This window comes from Nesoenas mayeri (assembly GCF_963082525.1).
Source record: "Nesoenas mayeri genome assembly, chromosome: 29".
In the NCBI taxonomy this organism is placed as follows: domain Eukaryota; kingdom Metazoa; phylum Chordata; class Aves; order Columbiformes; family Columbidae; genus Nesoenas; species Nesoenas mayeri.
Genome location: NC_137561.1, coordinates 438,476 through 457,621, shown reverse-complemented (window position 1 = coordinate 457,621; position 19,146 = coordinate 438,476). Strand labels below are relative to the sequence as shown.

The window sequence follows — 19,146 nt, the reverse complement described above, 5'->3', positions numbered from 1 at the left end:
TCCTGAGCTCCTTCACCCTTCATATCTACTTCCATGTCACAATCTTATTGGCTGCCACCTTTGAGTATTTCAGAGTCTTCTCCTCTCGAGCCTACCAGCCTGTGCTGTGCTGCTGGCCTTCCTCCCTCCCCTCTGGTACCTGAGACCACACTGTGTCCTGGTCACGACAGTCAACGTGGACACTGATGTTCACAACCCTCACCAGCTACTCCTTGTTTTCCAGTTCCAGATCTAGGTGAGCATCACCCTTGTTGGCCAACCAGTCAGACATGTAAGGACCAAGGTCATATCCCATAGGACCCAAGCAGATCCCTCAGCAGGCCAAATCCTGCTCTCCTGAAATCCTGCTCTTGGCCTTGTTCTCATCTCCCAGGAGCCTCAGCTCCACTTTCCCATCCCTGACTGTTCCATCCTGACCAACTCTTTCTGGTTTGTAAGTGTGAAGTCCCACAGGGCACCTCACCCCACTGACTCCTCAGTCACCTGTGTCAGGAAAATGTTGTCAATGGGTTCCAAACCCTCCTGGATGGTTGGTAGCTTGCAGATATTGGGATATCTCAGGTCTGCTATGAGGACACGGCCCTGGAAACATGAAGCTTCTTTCATTTACCTGAAGGAGGCCTCATCTCATTGCTCTTCCTCACCAGTGAGTCTGTAGCTGATGTCCAGTCACCACAACACTGCCCATGTTGTTCTGCCATCTCATGCTGACTCCTCAACGTTCAGCTGACATTGTCTGTCCCCAGGCAGAGCTCCACACATTCCTGCTGCTCTCCCACCTGAACAGAACCTCTCTCTTTTACTCCAGACCTATGGCATTATGAGTATCAGACACCCAAGACCCCGCTGTTTCCCCAGGAGATGATATTTATAGTGTCCTGGAACACCTCATGCTGTTATGTTGGGAGAGTTTGCATCTGCATGCAAACTTTAATAGCTGAGCAAATGGAACTTCAGTCCAGGGAGAGTCCAGACCTTGTGAATATCTGTTGTTCACCCATCAGAAATGTCTGAATTGTGACAAGATGAAATGAGGAGTTCTCAGTGACCCTGAGGAGAAGGGCCTGGGCACTACAAGGTCCCCACAGCAGCCCGTGGTGCACGCTCACCATGAACAAGGCAGCTGCACACGGGGCTGCATGAGGAGGAGCGTGGGGACCCAGACACCTGCAGTTCTCATCCCATTCGGTTCAGCACTGGTGTGACCCACACACACGGGTGTGTGCCAGTGTGCGGCTTCCCAGTCTGGAGCAGCAGGGAGGAACTGCAGAGTGCAGGGCTGTGCCAAGGCAGGTTCAGCACCTTATGCACATGGTGTGGGGTGCTGAGGGACCTGGGCTGCTTTGGCCCAGCAGTGCTGGGGAGGCTGCAGCAGTGCAGGAGTAGCCTGAGAGTGCTTGAAGGGTGGTTTCAGAGGTGGTGGAGGTTTCTTCAGAGTGGAAAAGAAATAATGGCCCAAAGTGCAGCTGGGGAGGTCCAGGCTGGCCATGAGCAGAAAGGCATGTGATGGAAGGGCAGTGCTGTGGTGGAGCAGGTCAGCAGAGGGAGTCTGCATCAGCCCAAGGCTTTGTGCTTCAAGGAGCAGCTGGGGAGGATGGGGAGATCTCAGCAAAGGAAGGAAGATGCTCAGACAGGAGCAAGGTGGGGCAGCAGGGGGGATGTCTGCAGCCTGCAGGGACAGAGGTGCAGGGGATGCCACAGCACAGGACAGGCTGTCGTGGAGATGATCACGGGATGTAAAGAGGCTGAAAGCCCCACCAGACATGAGCTCCTTCTCCCCTTGGCTATGGCTGTTGTCTGCACCTCTGATGGCTGTGAGGAGACACCTTGTCCTTGCAGCACAGGGGCCTCATGGCCTCCTTGTCCCCAGCCAGGAACCTGGGAGGGGTGGGACCATAGTCCTGCCCTTGGCCTTGCACAGCCCCACATCACACGGTCCCAGGAAGGGCCCTGGGTAACGTGGGAAGGACAGAATCTGATTTCCCATGGTACAAGGTCAGGGCTTGGCTTTTGGTTAATGAAACACAACCAGGTTTCGTCAGCGTCAGAGACATCTTTACTTTGCTTTTCCTGACCTCCAGTTTTCTTCTCTAACCAAACCTGGATATTGTTTCTCAGTAGGTTCCCTAGTGGGACCCATTAACAGTACAAGAAACTTTGGAGTTTGAATCTAACTTTGACTTCTTGAGAAGTTTCATCACCTTCCTCCAGGGTCTGAGGTCCATGAACTCAGCACCAAACCCACCAGAGGGGTCATTAAAGCGCCTTGTGCTGTTCCTGTGCTGCTGAGCTGGGCTGGGCTCCTGGGACACAGGGAGCTCATGGCAGTGGCAGCGCTGCAGAGAGACAGCTCTGCCCAGGAGCAGCTCCTCTGCACACGCAGCAGGGCTGAGGGCTCTGCCTGGGCATCTCAGCAGACGAGCAAGGCAGAGAGAGATTAAAGGTGCTCAGGACTGGAGGGTGACTGAGAGCTCACTGGAGGAGAAACCTTTGCAGCCCTTGCCATGGTAAGTCTCTGGTGCAGGGCAGTGCAGCTGTAGCTCCTGGAGGCATCTCCTGAAACTGGCACAGGCACAGCTTGTGGCATCTGTAAGGACGGGGCTCTTGTCAGGCCATGTTGAACAGCTGTGAAGCCGGGGGAGCACCCAGGGGTGCCCAGGGCTGTCCTGCAGAGCAGGGTCCCTGCACCCCAGGGCTGTGCCGGGCAGGGACTCTGCCGCCTGCCAGTGTCAGCGCTCAGCCTGCCCGGGAGATCCAAACAACAAGGAGGGGAGAAGCTGTGGGGGAAAGGAGTGATCCCAGGCAGGACAGGGTCCTTGTGCTGTGGAGAGGGTGCTGTGTGGATCAGAGTTGCTGACAACTCACCCCCAGGGACATTCCAAGAGGGACAGCAAGGCAGGGATTATCTGAAAGGGAAGCAATTATTGCCTTTTGTCCTCTATTCTTGGCTGGCTGGCTAGGAAAGGGAAGATGGAAATGTGTCTTTCAGTTACGGGGCAAGTGCTGAAACTCCAGATATTTATTTTTCTCTGAGAGCGCTATTCAACACTCTCTGGCTCACAGAGCAGCAACATCTCCTTTCCAGCCCCTTTAGGGCTGGTATGATGTTCTCAGCAGAATCCGCACACACATAGAGATGTTCCTGGGCAGTGCTGAGCTGCCAGGAAGTTTGTGCAGGGAAGAGCTGAGCACACAGGGGGTGGGACAGACTGACACTGAGAGCAGTGACAGGGAGTTGACATGGGGACAGAGAAAGAGCTCCCGGCAGGAACAGCTCCAGGCAGTGGAGACCTGGGCAGGGGGAGAGAGGGACCTTCTGCCAAAAGTGCCATCACAGGGGGAACTTGGGCACCTCCCTGCCATCCCCTGCAGTGTTGACGTCTACCCCTTAGCAGTGCTGCCAGGCTCCTCTCCCACCCACCACAGCTTCTGTCCTCAAGTCTGTGGTGTCTTGAGCTGAGGCACTTCCTTGGCAGCCCAGCTTCCAAGAAGGAGAAGCTCCTGAGGGCCTGTCCATGTCTCCCTGTTCTCTCTCAGCAGGAGCGCTGGGCCATGTCTCCTTGTCCACTCGGTGACTCCGCTGCCTGTGTTCTTCCCTCAAACTCTCTGCAGCTGGACTTTCAGCTGAAGATCAGATACTGATGCTGCAAGTCCTGCCATGCAGATGTCTCTGTGGGAGCAAATTCCCTAAGCCCATCATGCCCTCTGGGGCTTCGGGATGTGCAATGTGTGGGGCTGGGGAACGAGCCCATTCTGTCCCAGTCAGAACAGCTTTAGGACACCCCAGTGCTTCCCTGGCATGATATTGTGAATTATGATTACGATATAAGTAGATTATAATTGTCTATAAACACAAGAACTCCCCCCCTTTCCCAGGTCCCGGTGCTGTAGGGCAGGGTTGACACCTTGGGAGCCCACAGGAAGAGGCCCTGATCCTCACAGCACAATCAGAAAGCACAAACCAACGCTCCAGCCAGGGACATGACCACAGCAGCTGCCAAAAAGGAGAGAACAATTTACATTTCTGTATGTGGTGGCACAGGTGGGAGTAGAAGAGGGATGTTTGTTGAGGGGGGGAAGAGATTTTCTGGGAGAACTCTGTCCTGATTTCTCTACGTGCTCTCCTGTTTTCACAGTGCCACATGCCCACAGGCAGCAAACGTCCAACAGCAGCTCCATCACCCAGTTCCTCCTCCTGCCATTCAGAGACACACGGGAGCTGCAGCTCTTGCACTTCTGGCTCTTCCTGGGCATCTACCTGGCTGCCCTCCTGGGCAACGGCCTCATCATCACCACCATAGCCTGGGACCAGCACCTGCACACCCCCATGTACTTCTTCCTGCTCAACCTCGCTGTCCTGGACCTGGGCTCCATCTCCACCATTGTCCCCAAGTCCATGGCCAATTCCTTCTGGGACACCAGGAACATCTCCTACACAGGATGTGTTGCACAGCTCTTTCTCTTTACCTTCTTGGTAGTAGCAGAATACTGTCTCCTCACTGTCATGTCGTACGACCGCTACGTTGCCATCTGCAAACCCCTGCACTACGGGACCCTCCTGGGCAGCAGAGCTTGTGTCCACATGGCAGCAGCTGCCTGGGCCACTGGGTTTCTCAATGCTCTGCTGCACACGGCCAATACATTTTCCCTGCCCCTGTGCAAGGGCAATGCCCTGGGCCAGTTCTTCTGTGAAATCCCCCAGATCCTCAAGCTCTCCTGCTCACACTCCTACCTCAGGAAAGCTGGGCTTCTTATAGTCGGCTTTTCTTTCGCTTTTGGCTGTTTTGTGTTCATTGTGGTGTCCTACGTGCAGATCTTGAGGGCCGTGCTGAGGATCCCCTCTGAGCAGGGACGGCACAAAGCCTTTTCCACCTGCCTCCCTCACCTGGCCGTGGTCTCTCTCGTAGTCAGCACTGGCATGTTTGCCTACCTGAAGCCCCCCTCCATCTCCTCCCCATCCCTGGACCTGGTTTTGTCCTTTCTGTACTCGGTGGTGCCTCCAGCAGTGAACCCCCTCATCTACAGCATGAGGAACCAGGAGCTCAAGGATGCCCTGAGGAAACAGATGACTGGATTTCTTCTGAAGCTATAAACTGTCTCTAAGTTCTTCTACATAAGAGTTATAGGCCAACTCATTGCAGGTTCATCCTGTGTGCAGTATTTTTTGTTTCTCCTTGTGTTTGTTTATTGTGAGAAAGTTTTAATTTTCTTTGTAATTCACTGCCTGCTTTTCTCACTGAGTGGCTATGTCAGTGACGAATTAATGCTCTCTGTGTTTGAGCAAAATAAAGGGACTTTCCACAATTTTTTTTCTACTGACATTGTAACTCCAAGGCCTTTCTGGAGCTGCAGGGACAGTTTCTGTGACTGGAGTAGGGGAATCATGTCCAGTATGGCAGCTGTGCCAGGGAGCAGCAGCGCTTGTTCTTCCAGAGCTGTTCTGGTTCCACTCCACACTCTCCTTCTCATCCCTGGTGTTGGTGCAAGGCCTGAGTGCTCTGGCAGCTTGGTCACCGTCCTGCTGTGTGTCAGTGCTGTGGGCGCAGGCAGGGACAGGCAATGGGCACTGCTGTGACAGAGCTGGCCTCACAACAGCCTTTCCAGATAGAAAGGTGATCTCCTATGTACAGAACATGATGGTTTATGTCTTCAAGCATATGAGTACAAAAGTGTCTCACAGATGTAACCCCAGTGTACAGCTGATCAGAGTGTGTGTGCAGGGCTGGCACACAGCAGTGTCCTCTCACAGCCAGGCTCCTGCCAGAGACCTGCAGGACTAGCAGAGCAGGGGCTGGGCTGTGCCCCTGTGCACTGGACACCCCGTGGAAGGAGCCTCAGGTCAGTCATCATGGACTGGCCCCTCACAACCACCATTTGCAGCCCTGGCCTATTTCCCCATCTCACAGAGGTTGTTCTTCCCTCCACTGAGGGACCCTGAATGAGTAGGTCAGAAATCCATGTTTGCACTGTTCAGATGAGATGTGAGCACACACATCATGTATGTGAGGTGACATGAACCTGAGTGAGGAAAAATTCCATCAGCTATTCCTGGACGTTCCATGAAGGCCTGTGGGACAGACAGTTTCTCGAGGTCACTTCACGTTAGGAGTAACAGCTCATGGGAAACCACCCACTGGGATCTTCTTCCTTGAACTGAGCTCCCTGTGTCCATTCCTCATGATGTGGGACATGTCAGATGAGTGCAGAGCATGTGACACGTCACAGGGCTGAGGTGCCTCCCATCCCTTTGAATGGCAACAGGAGACCAGAGGGACACTGTGACTCCTGCCTCTGTGTGTAAAAGGGACAGACTCTGTCTCTGAACATCCCTGGGTGCATAAGGAGCCCATGAGGTAGGGTCACTTGTGGATGCTTGATGAAACTCTGACATTTCTGTGTGTGACTCCAGGAACAAACTCCACAGGCCCACTGAGATTCATCTCAGCTGCCTTGGACAGGCTCATTGCAAGTGCTCCTGTCTGCTACATCACCCTTGACCGTGATTCTGGATTGTGTTCTCAAAAGTGCCATAGAAACCAGAATGGTTCTGGGGTCCTTAGAAACCGCAGACCTCAAACCCATCTTGAAGAAGAGCACGAATAGGAACTGGGAGCATTACAGGCTGGCCACCCTACCTTGCTCCCTGGGAAGGTGTTGGGAGACGTCCTCCTGCAGCCATGTCCAGGAATGTGAAGGACAAGAAAGGGATTGCTGAACCAGAATGGACAGGGGAAAGAAAGACATGTTGTGTACAGGCTGTTTTCAAGGCTCAGACATGGTCTCCTTCTGGCTACCAAGTGCAGATTGGGAAGTGCAAACAGGATATGAGGAGTAAGAAATGTCACTGGAAGGGCAGTGCTGTGGTGCAAGAGGTGACCCAGAGGGAGCTGGATCAGCCCATGGTTTGTGTTCCAAAGAGCAGCCGGTGAGGGTGCAGACACAGCAGTGAAGGTGCAGAGATGCTGGGGTGAGAGCAGGTGGGAAGCGAGATGGGTGTCTGCAGCCTGCAGGGAAAGAGGGGCAGGGGCAGCACCGTGTGGAACAGCCTGTGGTGGAGATGGCAAAGGGCGCTGTAAGGCTGGAAGGGACCCACAGAAGCCAGGTCTCTGTCCCCTTGGCCAGGGCAGTTGTCTCTGCCACTGACCCCAGGAGCAGACATGTTGTCCTCATGGCACTGGGGCCTCGGTGCCTCCTTGTAGCCCCATGGGGAAGCTGGAAGTTGTTGTCCCAGTGTTGTCCTTCCCTGGGCCTTGCACACCCACATCCCACGGTCCCAGGAAGAGCCCTGAGCCGTGTGTGAGGGACAGGATCCCCCTTCCCATTGCCTGGAGCTCATGGCTCCTCCTTTCTGCTTCAGAAAGCAAACCAAGGGGTTTCTGAGCATCGGAGCTGAAGAAAAGACTCAAAGGAGACCCCATGGTGGCTACAGCTTCCTCACAAGGGGACAAGGAATGGTAGGTATTGATCTCTTCTCTCTGCTGACCAATGACAGATCCCAAGGGAATGGCAGAAGATGTGCCAGGGGAGGTTTGGGTTCGACATGAGGAAAAAGGCTCTTCCCCCAGAGGTGCTGGACACTGAACAGGCTCCCCAGGGAGGTGTCACGGCCCCAACCTCACAGTGTTCAACAAGAGACTGGACAACGTCCTCAGACACACGGGGTGACCTGTGAGGTGTCCTGTGCAGGGACAGGAGTTGGACTCCATGATCCTTGTGGGTCCTTCCAACTCAGGACATTCTATGATTCTATGAAACACTAGGTCAAAAGTCCATGTTTTCATTGTGCAGATGAGATGTAAACACACACATCATGTGCATGTCCACTGTGTGCATGTGGTGAGATGAACCCAAGTGAGCACAGATGCCATCAGCTATTCCTTGGGGTGCCATAAAGGTCAGTGGGATAGAGATGGTGGTTGGGGGTCTCTTCCAACCTGTGTTATTGTAAGATTCCATGAATCTTTTCCTTGAAGAGCTCTTTCACGTCAGAATAAACAGAGGACGAAGAGAAAAAAAAAATAAAGAGGCAGAAGCAGAGGTATAAAATGCCCCAGAGTAAATACAGCAGCTCCTCTGAGGAACGTTTTCCACTCAAACCCTCAATAGGAAATCTATCAGATACATCTGATGAGAGCAGCTCAGTTTGATCTGCTCACACACTGGACCACAAAGAGGGTGATGGTGGGTATGATGTCGTGTGGTCACTGCGTCTCAGGAACTCATAGTCCAGTAGGAACCAATGGCTGTGGAGGGCACTGTGAGGTCACTTCTGCCTCTACAGGGGATTGGCCAACAGCAGGAACATGGCTGGCAAAGGACTGTGAGGTCACACACACACAGACGAGCAATGGGGCCCAATCAGATGGCTGGATGAAAAGCAGGTCCTGCTTGACCAGCCTGATCTCCTTCTGTGACAAGGTGACCGCTGAGCAGATGAGGGAAAGTCTGTCGTGGGCAGTGAATGCGCCACACGGGCTGTGGGTGTTGTGTCCTTAGACTGCAGTGAAGCCTTTGACATCGTGTCCCACAGCATCTCCTGGAGAAGCTGCAGCTCGTGGCCTGGATGGTGTATGTGCGATGAGTAAAGAACTGGCTGGAAGGCGTTTTAGAGCCATTTGTCCCCTTCCTGTTCACATGGGCGTCCATGAATGCACCACTGCTCTGCCCCAGTGCAGACAGGCACAAGGCATTCTCCTCCTGGACCTCTCACCAATGCCACTGGTTTCTCCAGCACCCTCATCCTGGAATGTGGGATGCCCAGAACAGCCCTTGCAAGACAGTTTGACAAAGCCTTTTTTCTACACCATCCCCACATCCCTTCTCAATCCCCTCATGTACAAGTCCTTCTCATGTCCCCTCAAGGACCAGAAAGGTTGGGTACAAGTAGGGTATTGAGAAAAATGGTCAGGAAAGCTTTGAGGTGCACAGAGAGCCCATCAACGTATTGGCAAGCTGCTCTCTCTGAACAAGCCCAGAAGACCAGCACAGCATTTGCTGTGTCCCAGAAACTCGCCTGGAAGGTTGGGATATGGAGAAAAGGTTTGGTCTGGGAAGGGACAGACAGGGGCTGGTGGAACTGGCTGGTGTGACCGTGAGACGTCTCTCCAGCACCTCAGAAAAGTCCTGGCTCTCAGGGAGGCTGCATGGTCCTCTGAGAAAGAAAATAGCAAAAATGACTTATCATGGAATCCTAGAATAATTGTGGTTGGAAGAGACCCTTAAGATCATCGAGTCCAACCATAACCTAAATCTGGCACTAAACCATGTCCCTAAGAGCCCCATCTATCTGTGTTTTAAACACCTTCAGTGATGGGGACTCCACAACCTCATTGGGCAGTCTGTTCCATTGCTTGAAAACCCTTTCCCCTGAATTTATTCCTCCTATCCAATCTAAACCTTCTTGTGTACAATTTGAGGCCATTTCCTCTTGTCCTATCACTTGCTACTTGGGAGAAGAGACCAACACCCTCCATGATAAAACCTCCTTTCAGTTAGTTGTAGAGAGTAATAAGGTCTCTCCTTAGCCTCCTGTTCTCAAGGCTGAACAGCCCCAGCTCCCTCAACCGCTCCTCGTGAGACTGGTGCTCCAGACCCTTCACCAGCCTTGTCAACCTCCTCTGAACTCTCTCCAGCACCTCAATGTCTTCCTTGCCATGAGGGGCCTCAAACTGACCCCAGGATTCAAGGTGCAGCCTCACCAGTGCCCAGCACAAAGGGGTGATCACTTCTCTAGTCCTGCTAAAGCTCTGATTGAATCAAGGCTTGAACACCTTGGTGTGACCCAGTTGGTGACAGGTTGGACTGCAGACTCCTGAGGTCCCTTCAGCCTCAGTTCTCTCATGATCCCATTGTGATGTTGGGCTCTGTTTCAGACTGGAGCAGAGCAGGCGATGATGGGGCAGGACCCACTTGTACTGTAGGTGACCATCTAAACCAACATCTCAGCCAGGGAACCAGCCAACACCTCAGTGTGACTCGCTCTGGGCAACGTGTGAGGAGTCCTGGGCAGGGCAGGTTCAGAGGGCATGGGGCGCTGTGCAAGACACAACATGATCTTGGCTTCATGTCTCCAGGCCCATCAGATGTCAGTTAATGTCAATGACAATTAAAATAAGAGGAATTGAAGACAAAGATCCAAAGCAGAGGCAGGTGTCAACATACTTTTTTTTTGTTTCTTTGGTGTGGTGTCTTTTCTTTGAAAAGGAAAGAGTTTTTCAGAACTGGGATGGATTTAAGACACAAATGTCTTCAGCTCCAGGGACACAAACACCTGGTGCCAGTGTAGATGCCCCGGGAAGCCCTGCCCAGGCTCCACCTGCACTGCATGGTGCTTTGGTCTCCCAAGGTCCTGTGTGACAGATGCCAATCCCAGGCCAGCACCTCAGGTACACTGAGGCCCTAAAATGGCCCTGGCTGTTTATGGTGAGACAGCTGATGACTGATGTACTAAGGGTAGGAGAAGAAATATTGGTCTTCCCCTGTACTTCTATTACCAACACTCTATGATTTTATCTCCCTCGTCATTCAGGAGTTCCCACCTCTCCTGATTCAATGTCCCTGTCCAAGGACAACTTTCCAGCCCTGTCTGGACGTTTGCCCTTCCCAGTGCTCTCAGGTTTCTCCTCCACTTGCTCTTTGGTCATTCAGTGGCCTCTCAACTGTCTGGTTTCTGCTTTGAGCTTCAGGGAGTTACAAACTTGCCCCGTTCTTCAGAGCTCTAATTGACATGGCAGTCAACACGTTCATTGTGTTTATTTCTATCCTCTCCTGTCTCTCTGTCTAAAGCAGTTCTTGTGTGGGTGTCCCTTGTGGATGCTGGACCTCATCAGATCCACTTACACACACAGCTGAGGAAAGTGTTTTGCTGTTGATTGAACTGTGCAGTGTTTGCACAGGAGAGCAGGTGGAGCTGGTGCACAGGAGCTGCAGCATCTCCTGCAGAGCTCAGCGGAGAAGTCTGATGGAGGAAAAGTGATGCAATCTCTGGTGGCCAATGAGGGAACCGGCAGACTGGGGGTGGGGGTGAGGAGCCAGGTTGTCCATACAGTGTCCAGCCTCAAGGACTGTTCTCCTGCCTGTCCAGATGTCTTCAGGAGACCCTCAGGATCAATGTCCAGTGTAGAATGCTGCTGTCACTTCTTCTATACACTTAAAACATGACAGAAAATACCCTGGAAAGAAAAAACCCTCCTTCATGAAATCTTCTTTGAAACCTTCATCAGCAAGTGTCCCATTGAAACCTCTACAGTTAGTTCTACAAGTCTGGAAGATGTGAAGAAAATTAGGGAAATAAACATCGGTCATTAGGGCTTTCTGTGTTTTAATGAGCCCCATGGTGTATTTGGTGCTGAGTCCATGAACGTCAAATACCAAGCACAGACTGAAGAATCTGCTCAAGAAGTCCAAGCCAGAACAAACTCCAAAGTGCCTTGAAGCATTAATGGGCCCCACTGAGGGCTGTTACTGACAAAGCCTCCCAGGGACTCGTTAGAGCAGATAATTGGAGGCAGTGATTGCATCAGGCAAAGGCAAAGTGCAGCAGCTCTGATGCTGAGAAAGCCCTTGGTTTGTCTGATGAAGGACAATGGCCAAGCCTTGAGCCCCTGCCCCTGGAAGGGAGATCTTGTCCCTCACGTGTGGCTCAGGGCTCTTCCTGGGGCTGTGGGGAGTGCGATGCCCAGTGCAGGACAATGGTGTGACACTCCCTGGGGGTGCAAGGAGGCAATGGGGTGCCATGGCCATGACAACCATGTGTCTCCTCTTGGGCCTCACTGGCAGGGACATCAGCCATAGCCAAGGGGACAAAGACCTTGGCTCTTGCAGGGACATCCAGCCTTGCCAGCGCCCTTGGCCATCTCCACCATGGTCCATCCTGCACTGTCCCAGGCCTGTGGCTGTTTCCCCACAGGCTGCAGACACCCCATGCGCTTCCCCACCTTGTTCTCAGCCCAGTGTGTCCCCACCTGTGCTGCTGTCTCTCCATCCTCATGAGCTGTTCCTGGAAACACAAAGTCATGGGTGATCCAGAGTCCTTCTGAGTGACCACAGCACTGTGCTCAGAATGACATTTCTTGATCCTGACTCCACTCTAGACCTCCAGAGCTGCAGTGAGAAAGGTTTTCCTTTCTCATGCTGTTTCCCTCCTCCCATCATCTTGGAAAGCGATTTTCAGGATTTCTGAAGCTACTACTGCCCTTTCTTGTCATGGTTTCACCACAACCACCAACTAAGACCATGAGAGCTGCTCACATCCTGCCCCCAGTACCCAAGTAGGATAAGGGAGAGAACTGAAAGGGAAGGGAGAAACTTGTGGGTTTATAAAAAAAAAAAGAAAAAGACAATAGAAATAATAAAAGAAACACACTACTACTAATAATATACTTATACTATTTCACTTTACATAAAGTAAAATATATGATACTCAGTGCAATCCCCCACATAACTCCAGTTGTGCTGAACACATGTTTTGGTAAACATAGCAATGGAATGCGAGGTCACTGATAAGGACAGATGTACATCTTGCGAGAGGGGCAACGAGAAAACAGGTGACCAGAAACTGACCAACAGAGTATAGCATCCCGTTCACGTGAATACTTCATATAAAAGTGGGAGATCATGAGGATCTCGTCCCTTTTCCTTCTGGCCGACATTAGGAGAGGACCTTGCTAGTATTCCTTGAAAACTGAGGCCAGTGACAGACTGAATCCAGCTCCGGTTGGCTGCAGAGTCCAGTCCAGAACTTCGGGTGCCGGCCCCTCATCTGCATGAGCAGTTGCTGGGACTTTCAAGACTGTTTTTATATATTTTGTATTATTTTCTCTATTTTTATTGGTAGCATTAGTAAAACATTTTTAATTTTTCCAACTCTCTTCTCTCTCTCCTTCTTTCTTTCCCAATCGCCTGTCCTGAGTGGGAAGCGGGGAGAAGAAGGAGCTGAAGAAGGAAGGGGGAGGATAGGGGGCTAACACCCACATCTGCCACGGTTGCCATCCTGCAATCCAAACCTCAACACCTGTATAAAGCAAACATGGACTGCTGAACTACTCATTCAGTGTCCCTGGAACAACAGCCTCTCTGGGTGAGAGGCCAGTGCTGGAAATGGAGGTTGTAAGGGGACAGCTCCATGGTGATTGACCTGGGGCTCCTTCCATGGGGTGTCCAGTGCACAGGGGCAAAGCCCAGCCCCTGCTCTGCTGGTCCTGCAGGTCTCTGGCAGGAGCCTGGCTGTGAGAGGACACTGCTGTGTGCCAGCCCTGCACACACACATTGTTCAGCTGTACACTGGGGTTTGAATCTGTGGGACACTATTGTAAGCATATGCTTGAATATATAAATCATCATGTATTGCCCTGAGGAGATCACCTTTCTCTGTAGAAAGGCTGTTCTGGGGCCAGCTCTGTCACAGCAGTGCCCATTGCCTGTCCCTGCCTGCGCCCACAGCACTGACACACAGCAGGACGGTGACCAAGCTGCCAGAGCACTCAGGCCTTGCACCAACACCAGGGATGAGAAGGAGAGTGTGGAGTGGAACCAGAACAGCTCTGGAAGAACAAGCGCTGCTGCTCCCTGGCAGGGCTGCCAGGCTGGACTCTGTTCTCTCCTCCCACACACACTGGAGCTCTAAAAAGGTCTTGCAGCAAGGATATAGTGCAAAACAAATCACTACAGGAACCTTTATTTTGTTTAGGGAAAAGGAGAACATGGCTCATCATTTACACAGCCAGTGGTCACAAAAGAAAAGTGGACAGAGCATTACAAAAGGGATAACGACATAATCACAATAAAAAAAAAACAAAAACCCAACAACAATAACAACAGAAAATTCATATGACAGGCTGGACCTGCAATTAGTTACTATTAAAATTTTAAGTAGAAGCAGATGGGCAGTTTATTGCTTCAGGAAACTGTAAGATATGAGTTTCCAGAGGGCATCCTTGAGCTCCTGGTTCCTCATGCTGTAGATGAGGGGGTTCACTGCTGGAGGCACCACCGAGTACAGAACAGACACCACCAGATCCAGGGATGGGGAGGAAATGGATGAGGGCTTCAGGTCAGCAAACATGCCAGTGCTGAGGAACAGGGAGACCACGGCCAGGTGGGGGAGGCAGGTGGAAAAGGCTTTGTGCCGTCCCTGCTCAGAGGGGAACCTCAGCACAGCCCTCAAGATCTGCACATAGGACACCACAATGAACACAAAACACACAAATACTACTAATATACAAGCTGCAAGAAGCCCAAGTTCCCAGAGGTAGGAGTGTGAGCAGGAGAGCTTGAGGATCTGGGGGATTTCACAGAAGAACTGGCCCAGGGCATTGCCCTTGCACAGGGGCAGTGAAAATGTATTGGCCGTGTGCAGCAGAGCATGGAGAAACCCAGTGGCCCAGGCAGCTGCTGCCATGTGGACACAAGCTCTGCTGCCCAGGAGGGTCCCGTAGTGCAGGGGTTTGCAGATGGCAACGTAGCGGTCATAGGACATGACGGTGAGAAGAGAATACTCTGCTGTTATCAAGAAGGCAAATGAAAAGAGCTGTGCAGCACATCCCAAGTATGAGATGGTCTTGGTGTCCCACAGTGAGTTTGCCATGGACTGAGGAACAATGGTGGAGATGGAGCCCAGGTCGAGGAGGGCGAGGTTGAGCAGGAAGAAGTACATGGGGGTGTGGAGGTGCTGGTCCCAGGCTATGGTGGTGATGATGAGGCCGTTGCCCAGGAGGGCAGCCAGGTAGATGCCCAGGAAGAGCCAGAAGTGCAAGAGCTGCAGCTCCCGTGTGTCTGTGAACGGCAGGAGGAGGAACTGGGTGATGGAGCTGCTGTTGGACATGGGCTGCCTCTGGGCATGAGGACCTGTCATAGGAGGAAAAGACAGTGACAAGTTAGGGGTGACTTCTCTGAGGAAAATAAACATGTTATTTCCCATGGAAAACCACCTCCCTGATGGAGGGATGTTTCAGCTCATTCTCTCATTCAGGGGGTCCTGAATCCCCTCCCCAGCATTTCTCGTCCATCTCCTTCTCCCTGCCCATGTCTGTGCTGCCTGCAGCTGTGTGTCTGTCCCTGGTCTGCTCCCTGTCAGTGTCACAGACCCCGTCCCACCCGCTGTGTGCTCAGCTCTGTCCTGCTCACACCTCCTGGCACTGCCCAGGGGCAGCTCTGTGTGTGCAGGGGCTCAGGAGCAGCTCAGACGAGTCCCAACGAGAACTGGGATCTCAGTGTCTGCTCCAAAGACAGAAACAAATCCCCATCTCCCACTGCACACCCAGACGAGCAAGAGTGGAAAACTGAAAGCACAGACTCCTTCCCTGGCAGCTGTTGCTGTATTGATGTCCTTGTTCAGAAGGACCCTCTGCCATGTCAGTGGGGGGATCTGGAGCTCTGAGCAGCCCTGACCCACATAGCCCCTTTCAACCCCACAAGCTCCCTGCCTGCCTTGCCGGGGGTCGCTCCTTCCCCCCACAGCTGCTGCCATGGGCTCTCCCGGGCAGGCTGAGCGCTGACCCTGGCAGGCGGCAGAGTCCCTGCCCGGCACAGCCCTGGGGTGCAGGGACCCTGCTATGCAGGACAGCCCTGGGCACCCCTGGGTGCTCCCCCGGCTTCACAGCTCTTCAACATGGCCTGACAAGAGCCCCGTCCTTACAGATCCCACAAGCTGTGCCTGTGCCAGTTTCAGGAGATGCCTCCAGGAGCTACAGCTGCACTGCCCTGCACCAGAGACTTACCATGGCAAGGACTGCAAAGGTTTCTCCTCCAGTGAGCTCTCAGTCATCCTCCAGTCCTGAGCACCTTTAATCTCTCTCTGCCTTGCTCGTCTGCTGAGATCCCCAGGCAGAGCCCTCAGCCCTGCTGCGTGTGCAGAGGAGCTGCTCCTGGGCAGAGCTGTCTCTCTGTAGCGCTGCCGCTGCCATGAGCTCCCTGTGTCCCAGGAGCCCAGACCAGCTCAGCAGCACAGGAGCAGGACAAGGCGCTTTAATGACGCCTCTGGTGGGTTTGGTGCTGAGTCCCTGGACCTCAGACCCTGGAGGAAGGTGATGAAACTTCTCAAGAAGTTAAAGTCAGATGTAAACTCCAAAGTTTCTTGTAATATTAATGGGTCTCACTGAGGGAACCTACTGAGAAACAATATCCAGGTTTGGTTAGAGAAGAAAACTGGAGGTCAGGAAAAGCAAAGTAAAGGTATCTCTGATGCTGAGGAAACGTGATTGTGTTTCTTTAACCAAAAGCCAAGCCCTGACCTTGTAGCATGAGAAGTCAGATCCTGTCCACTTTGGGCCATTATTTCATTCTCATGCTCTTTCCCACTATGAAGAAACCTCCACCACCCCCGAAACCGCCCTTCAAGCACTCTCAGGCTACTCCTGCACTGCTGCAGCCTGCCCAGCGCTGCTGGGCCAAAGCAGCCCAGGTCCCTCAGCACCCCACACCATGTGCACAAGGTGCTGAACCTTCCTTGGCACAGCCCTGCACTCTGCAGTTCCTCCCTGCTGCTCCAAACTGGGAAGCCGCACACTGGCACACACCCACGTGTGTGGGTCACACCAGTGCTGAACCGAATGGGATGAGAACTGCAGATGTCTGGGTCCCCACGCTCCTCCTCATGCAGCCCCGTGTGCAGCTGCCTTGTTCATGGTGAGCGTGCACCACGGGCTGCTGTGGGGACCTTGTAGTGCCCAGGCCCTTCTCCTCAGGGTCACTGAGACCTCGTCATTTCATCTTGTCAAAATTGAGACATTTCTGATGGCTGAACAGCAGATATTCACAAGGTCTGGACTCTCCCTTGACTGAAGTTCCATTTGCTCAGGTATTAAAGTTTGCACGCATATGGCTTATCCTGATGAGGGTGTCTATCCCACCATAATAGCATGAGGCATTACAGGACACTATAAATATCATCTCCTGGGGAAAAAGTGGGGTCTTGGGTGTCTGATACTAATACTGCCAGATGTCTGGAGTCAAAAGGATAGCTTCCCTTCATGTGGTAGAGCAGCAGGAATGTGTGGAGCTCTGCCTGGGGACAGACAATGTCTCTTGATACATGGACGGGAAGGGCAGAAAGATGAGCTGACAGAGCTTCACTTGCAGTAATAGAATAGACAGGGTGATCATGGGCCTGCTGCTGAACTTCATAAGAGTAGAATCAGACGGAACTGAGTTTCTTCATGGCTTCTTTGCCATCATCTTCAGCAGCAAGGTCTCCTGGGACTTGGTTCCTGAAGGCAGGAGTCTGGAGAACACCCAGCAGTGGATGAGGCTCAAGTCAGGGGTGACCTGAGCAAACTCAGACACCATTACAGAACAGGAGATGGGTCACTTGACCAGCTCCTGAACACAAGTGTCACTGTGCTGTGGCACCTGAGATTACCAGGAACACCCACCTCTTGGTCTAGAGCAGTGTGACTCCTCTTGAGGTGTCCTGGCCTGTCTCCTCACTCACATGGTTATTTAGGTGCCAACTTTTCTGACATCTTCAGTCTCTATCAGGAGATGCAACACATCAATATGAACTGAAGGCTGCTGATGCCACCTGTTCTGGAAAGGGAGGGAAGGGTGAACAGGGAATGAAATAGAAGAAATTTGGCTTTATTGATATTTATTATGGAAATGCTCTCTGTTTGGCTGTTCCTGAAATATCCCTAATCATTCACACCGGGCTTGAAGCCTTTAGGAAAATGATGCACAGAGCATTGGCTTGTAAGAGCATTTTAGATGTTAATGAGCCCTCTGGTGGGATGATCCTAGACTGCAGCTACTGAGAGAATGAACAAACCTCTAATGAAGTGAAAGGCAGAAGCAAACCCCAAGTTTTGAGGGTTTTTGGGACCCCATGAAGGGCCATCACTGACACAACTGTGAAGGAAACAACCAGTGCAGGTCCCTGTCCCTGGAGGTTAGTGAAGGAAAGACTTGGAGACACTGGTTCCAGGTGGTGAGGGCCGTGTGGAGGTGGCTCTGGTGCCATGTCAGCCCTTCATGTCTTTATCATCAGGATGGCTGAGCCCTGACCCCTGGGACCTGGTAGATCTTTCTCCAGTGTCTTTCAAGGCTTTTCCTGTGGTCAGTGTGAGTGTTTTGTGTTTTGAGGGTGGTGTTTATGTGAAGTGCTGTTGCTTTAACTGCAAGACTCTGGTTTTCTGTGAAGTTGGAAATGCCTGTGAGTTTCTCACAACCCATCCAGCTTCTTTCATACACCTGGCAATGGTCACCAATCACTTCATTGTTCCAGTCACACACTTGCCTAAATCATCTATTTGGATCCACACCCATCACTCCAGGAGGTTCATGGATCTACCAGGCTCATGGATGATTCCTGAGGACCATCCAAGTGTGGGCAGTGTAAGAGAGGAGCAGAGCAGGGTCAGCTCATGGGCCATGACTGAGCACAGCCACCCCAGCAGCAGCCGTTCCCCATCTCCCAGGCACAGCCATGCTCACAGGATGGAAATGTCGCTGCCATACATGATTAGCCCAAGAGAGGCCTTTCTTCCTTCTGTATTCCCAGGAAAATCTTCCTCCTGTTCCTCCTCCACCTGCAGACATCAACTGCTTTCCATTGCTGGGCTCAGACATGGCTGGAAGGGTTCACTGAAGCCAGCAGCCATCTCATTGCTTCTCCCTGACATGCCCTGACCCTCTCCCACACCTACAATGGCCAATCACGACTGCTCAGGCCTCCTGCTCTTCAGAAGAGGCCTCGAGCTTCTTGGTTCTTCCTGGTGCTTATTATAAACTTCCTCGCTCTCTGCAGAGTTCATGGTGAGCTTTCTTGTCCATAACAGCCCCTTTATGACCATGTCTCACTAAATGGTTGTGTTTGTATGATCATTTGGCAGAAAGGGCCGTCACAGGACAGCACCCAATATGTCAAAACCGATGCCGAGTGAAATGCCGTAAAGCCCCAATGAGTTCCCCCTGTGTCGGTGTCTCTCCTGGAAGGAGTCTGTCCCGAGAAGGGGATCCAGCTCCTGCCACTCTCTGCAGAGGCACATGAGCAGTGTCCATCACCTGGGGACACAAAGGGTGACATTTGCCAAACCACCCTTCATCTGAACCACTTAGATGTGTGCTTGTGGATGGAGTATGGAGCCTTATAGTGCAAATACCTGTTTAATTGTCATTGCCAGAGGAGCTACCACTGATGCAGTGTAATATTTT

At 52.3% G+C, this 19,146-nt stretch overlaps 1 protein-coding gene and 1 pseudogene across 2 annotated transcripts; one reads left to right on the top strand and one right to left on the bottom strand.

The window, feature by feature from the left end:
• Window positions 1-4,168: 4,168 nt before the first annotated feature.
• Window positions 4,169-5,103, top strand: LOC308050663 (olfactory receptor 14J1-like; annotated as a pseudogene). Its single transcript has one exon. The product of its transcript is annotated as an olfactory receptor 14J1-like (transcript).
• An 8,424-nt stretch (window positions 5,104-13,527) lies between these two features.
• LOC308050748 (olfactory receptor 14J1-like) lies at window positions 13,528-14,821 on the bottom strand (the record flags this gene model as incomplete). The annotated part of the gene is made up of 1 exon (XM_080360888.1): window positions 13,528-14,821. The coding sequence occupies one exon, from the start codon at window positions 14,819-14,821 to the stop codon at window positions 13,889-13,891; it is 933 nt and encodes a 310-aa protein (XP_080217014.1). The 3' UTR covers window positions 13,528-13,888.
• Between the last annotated feature and the right edge of the window lie 4,325 nt (window positions 14,822-19,146).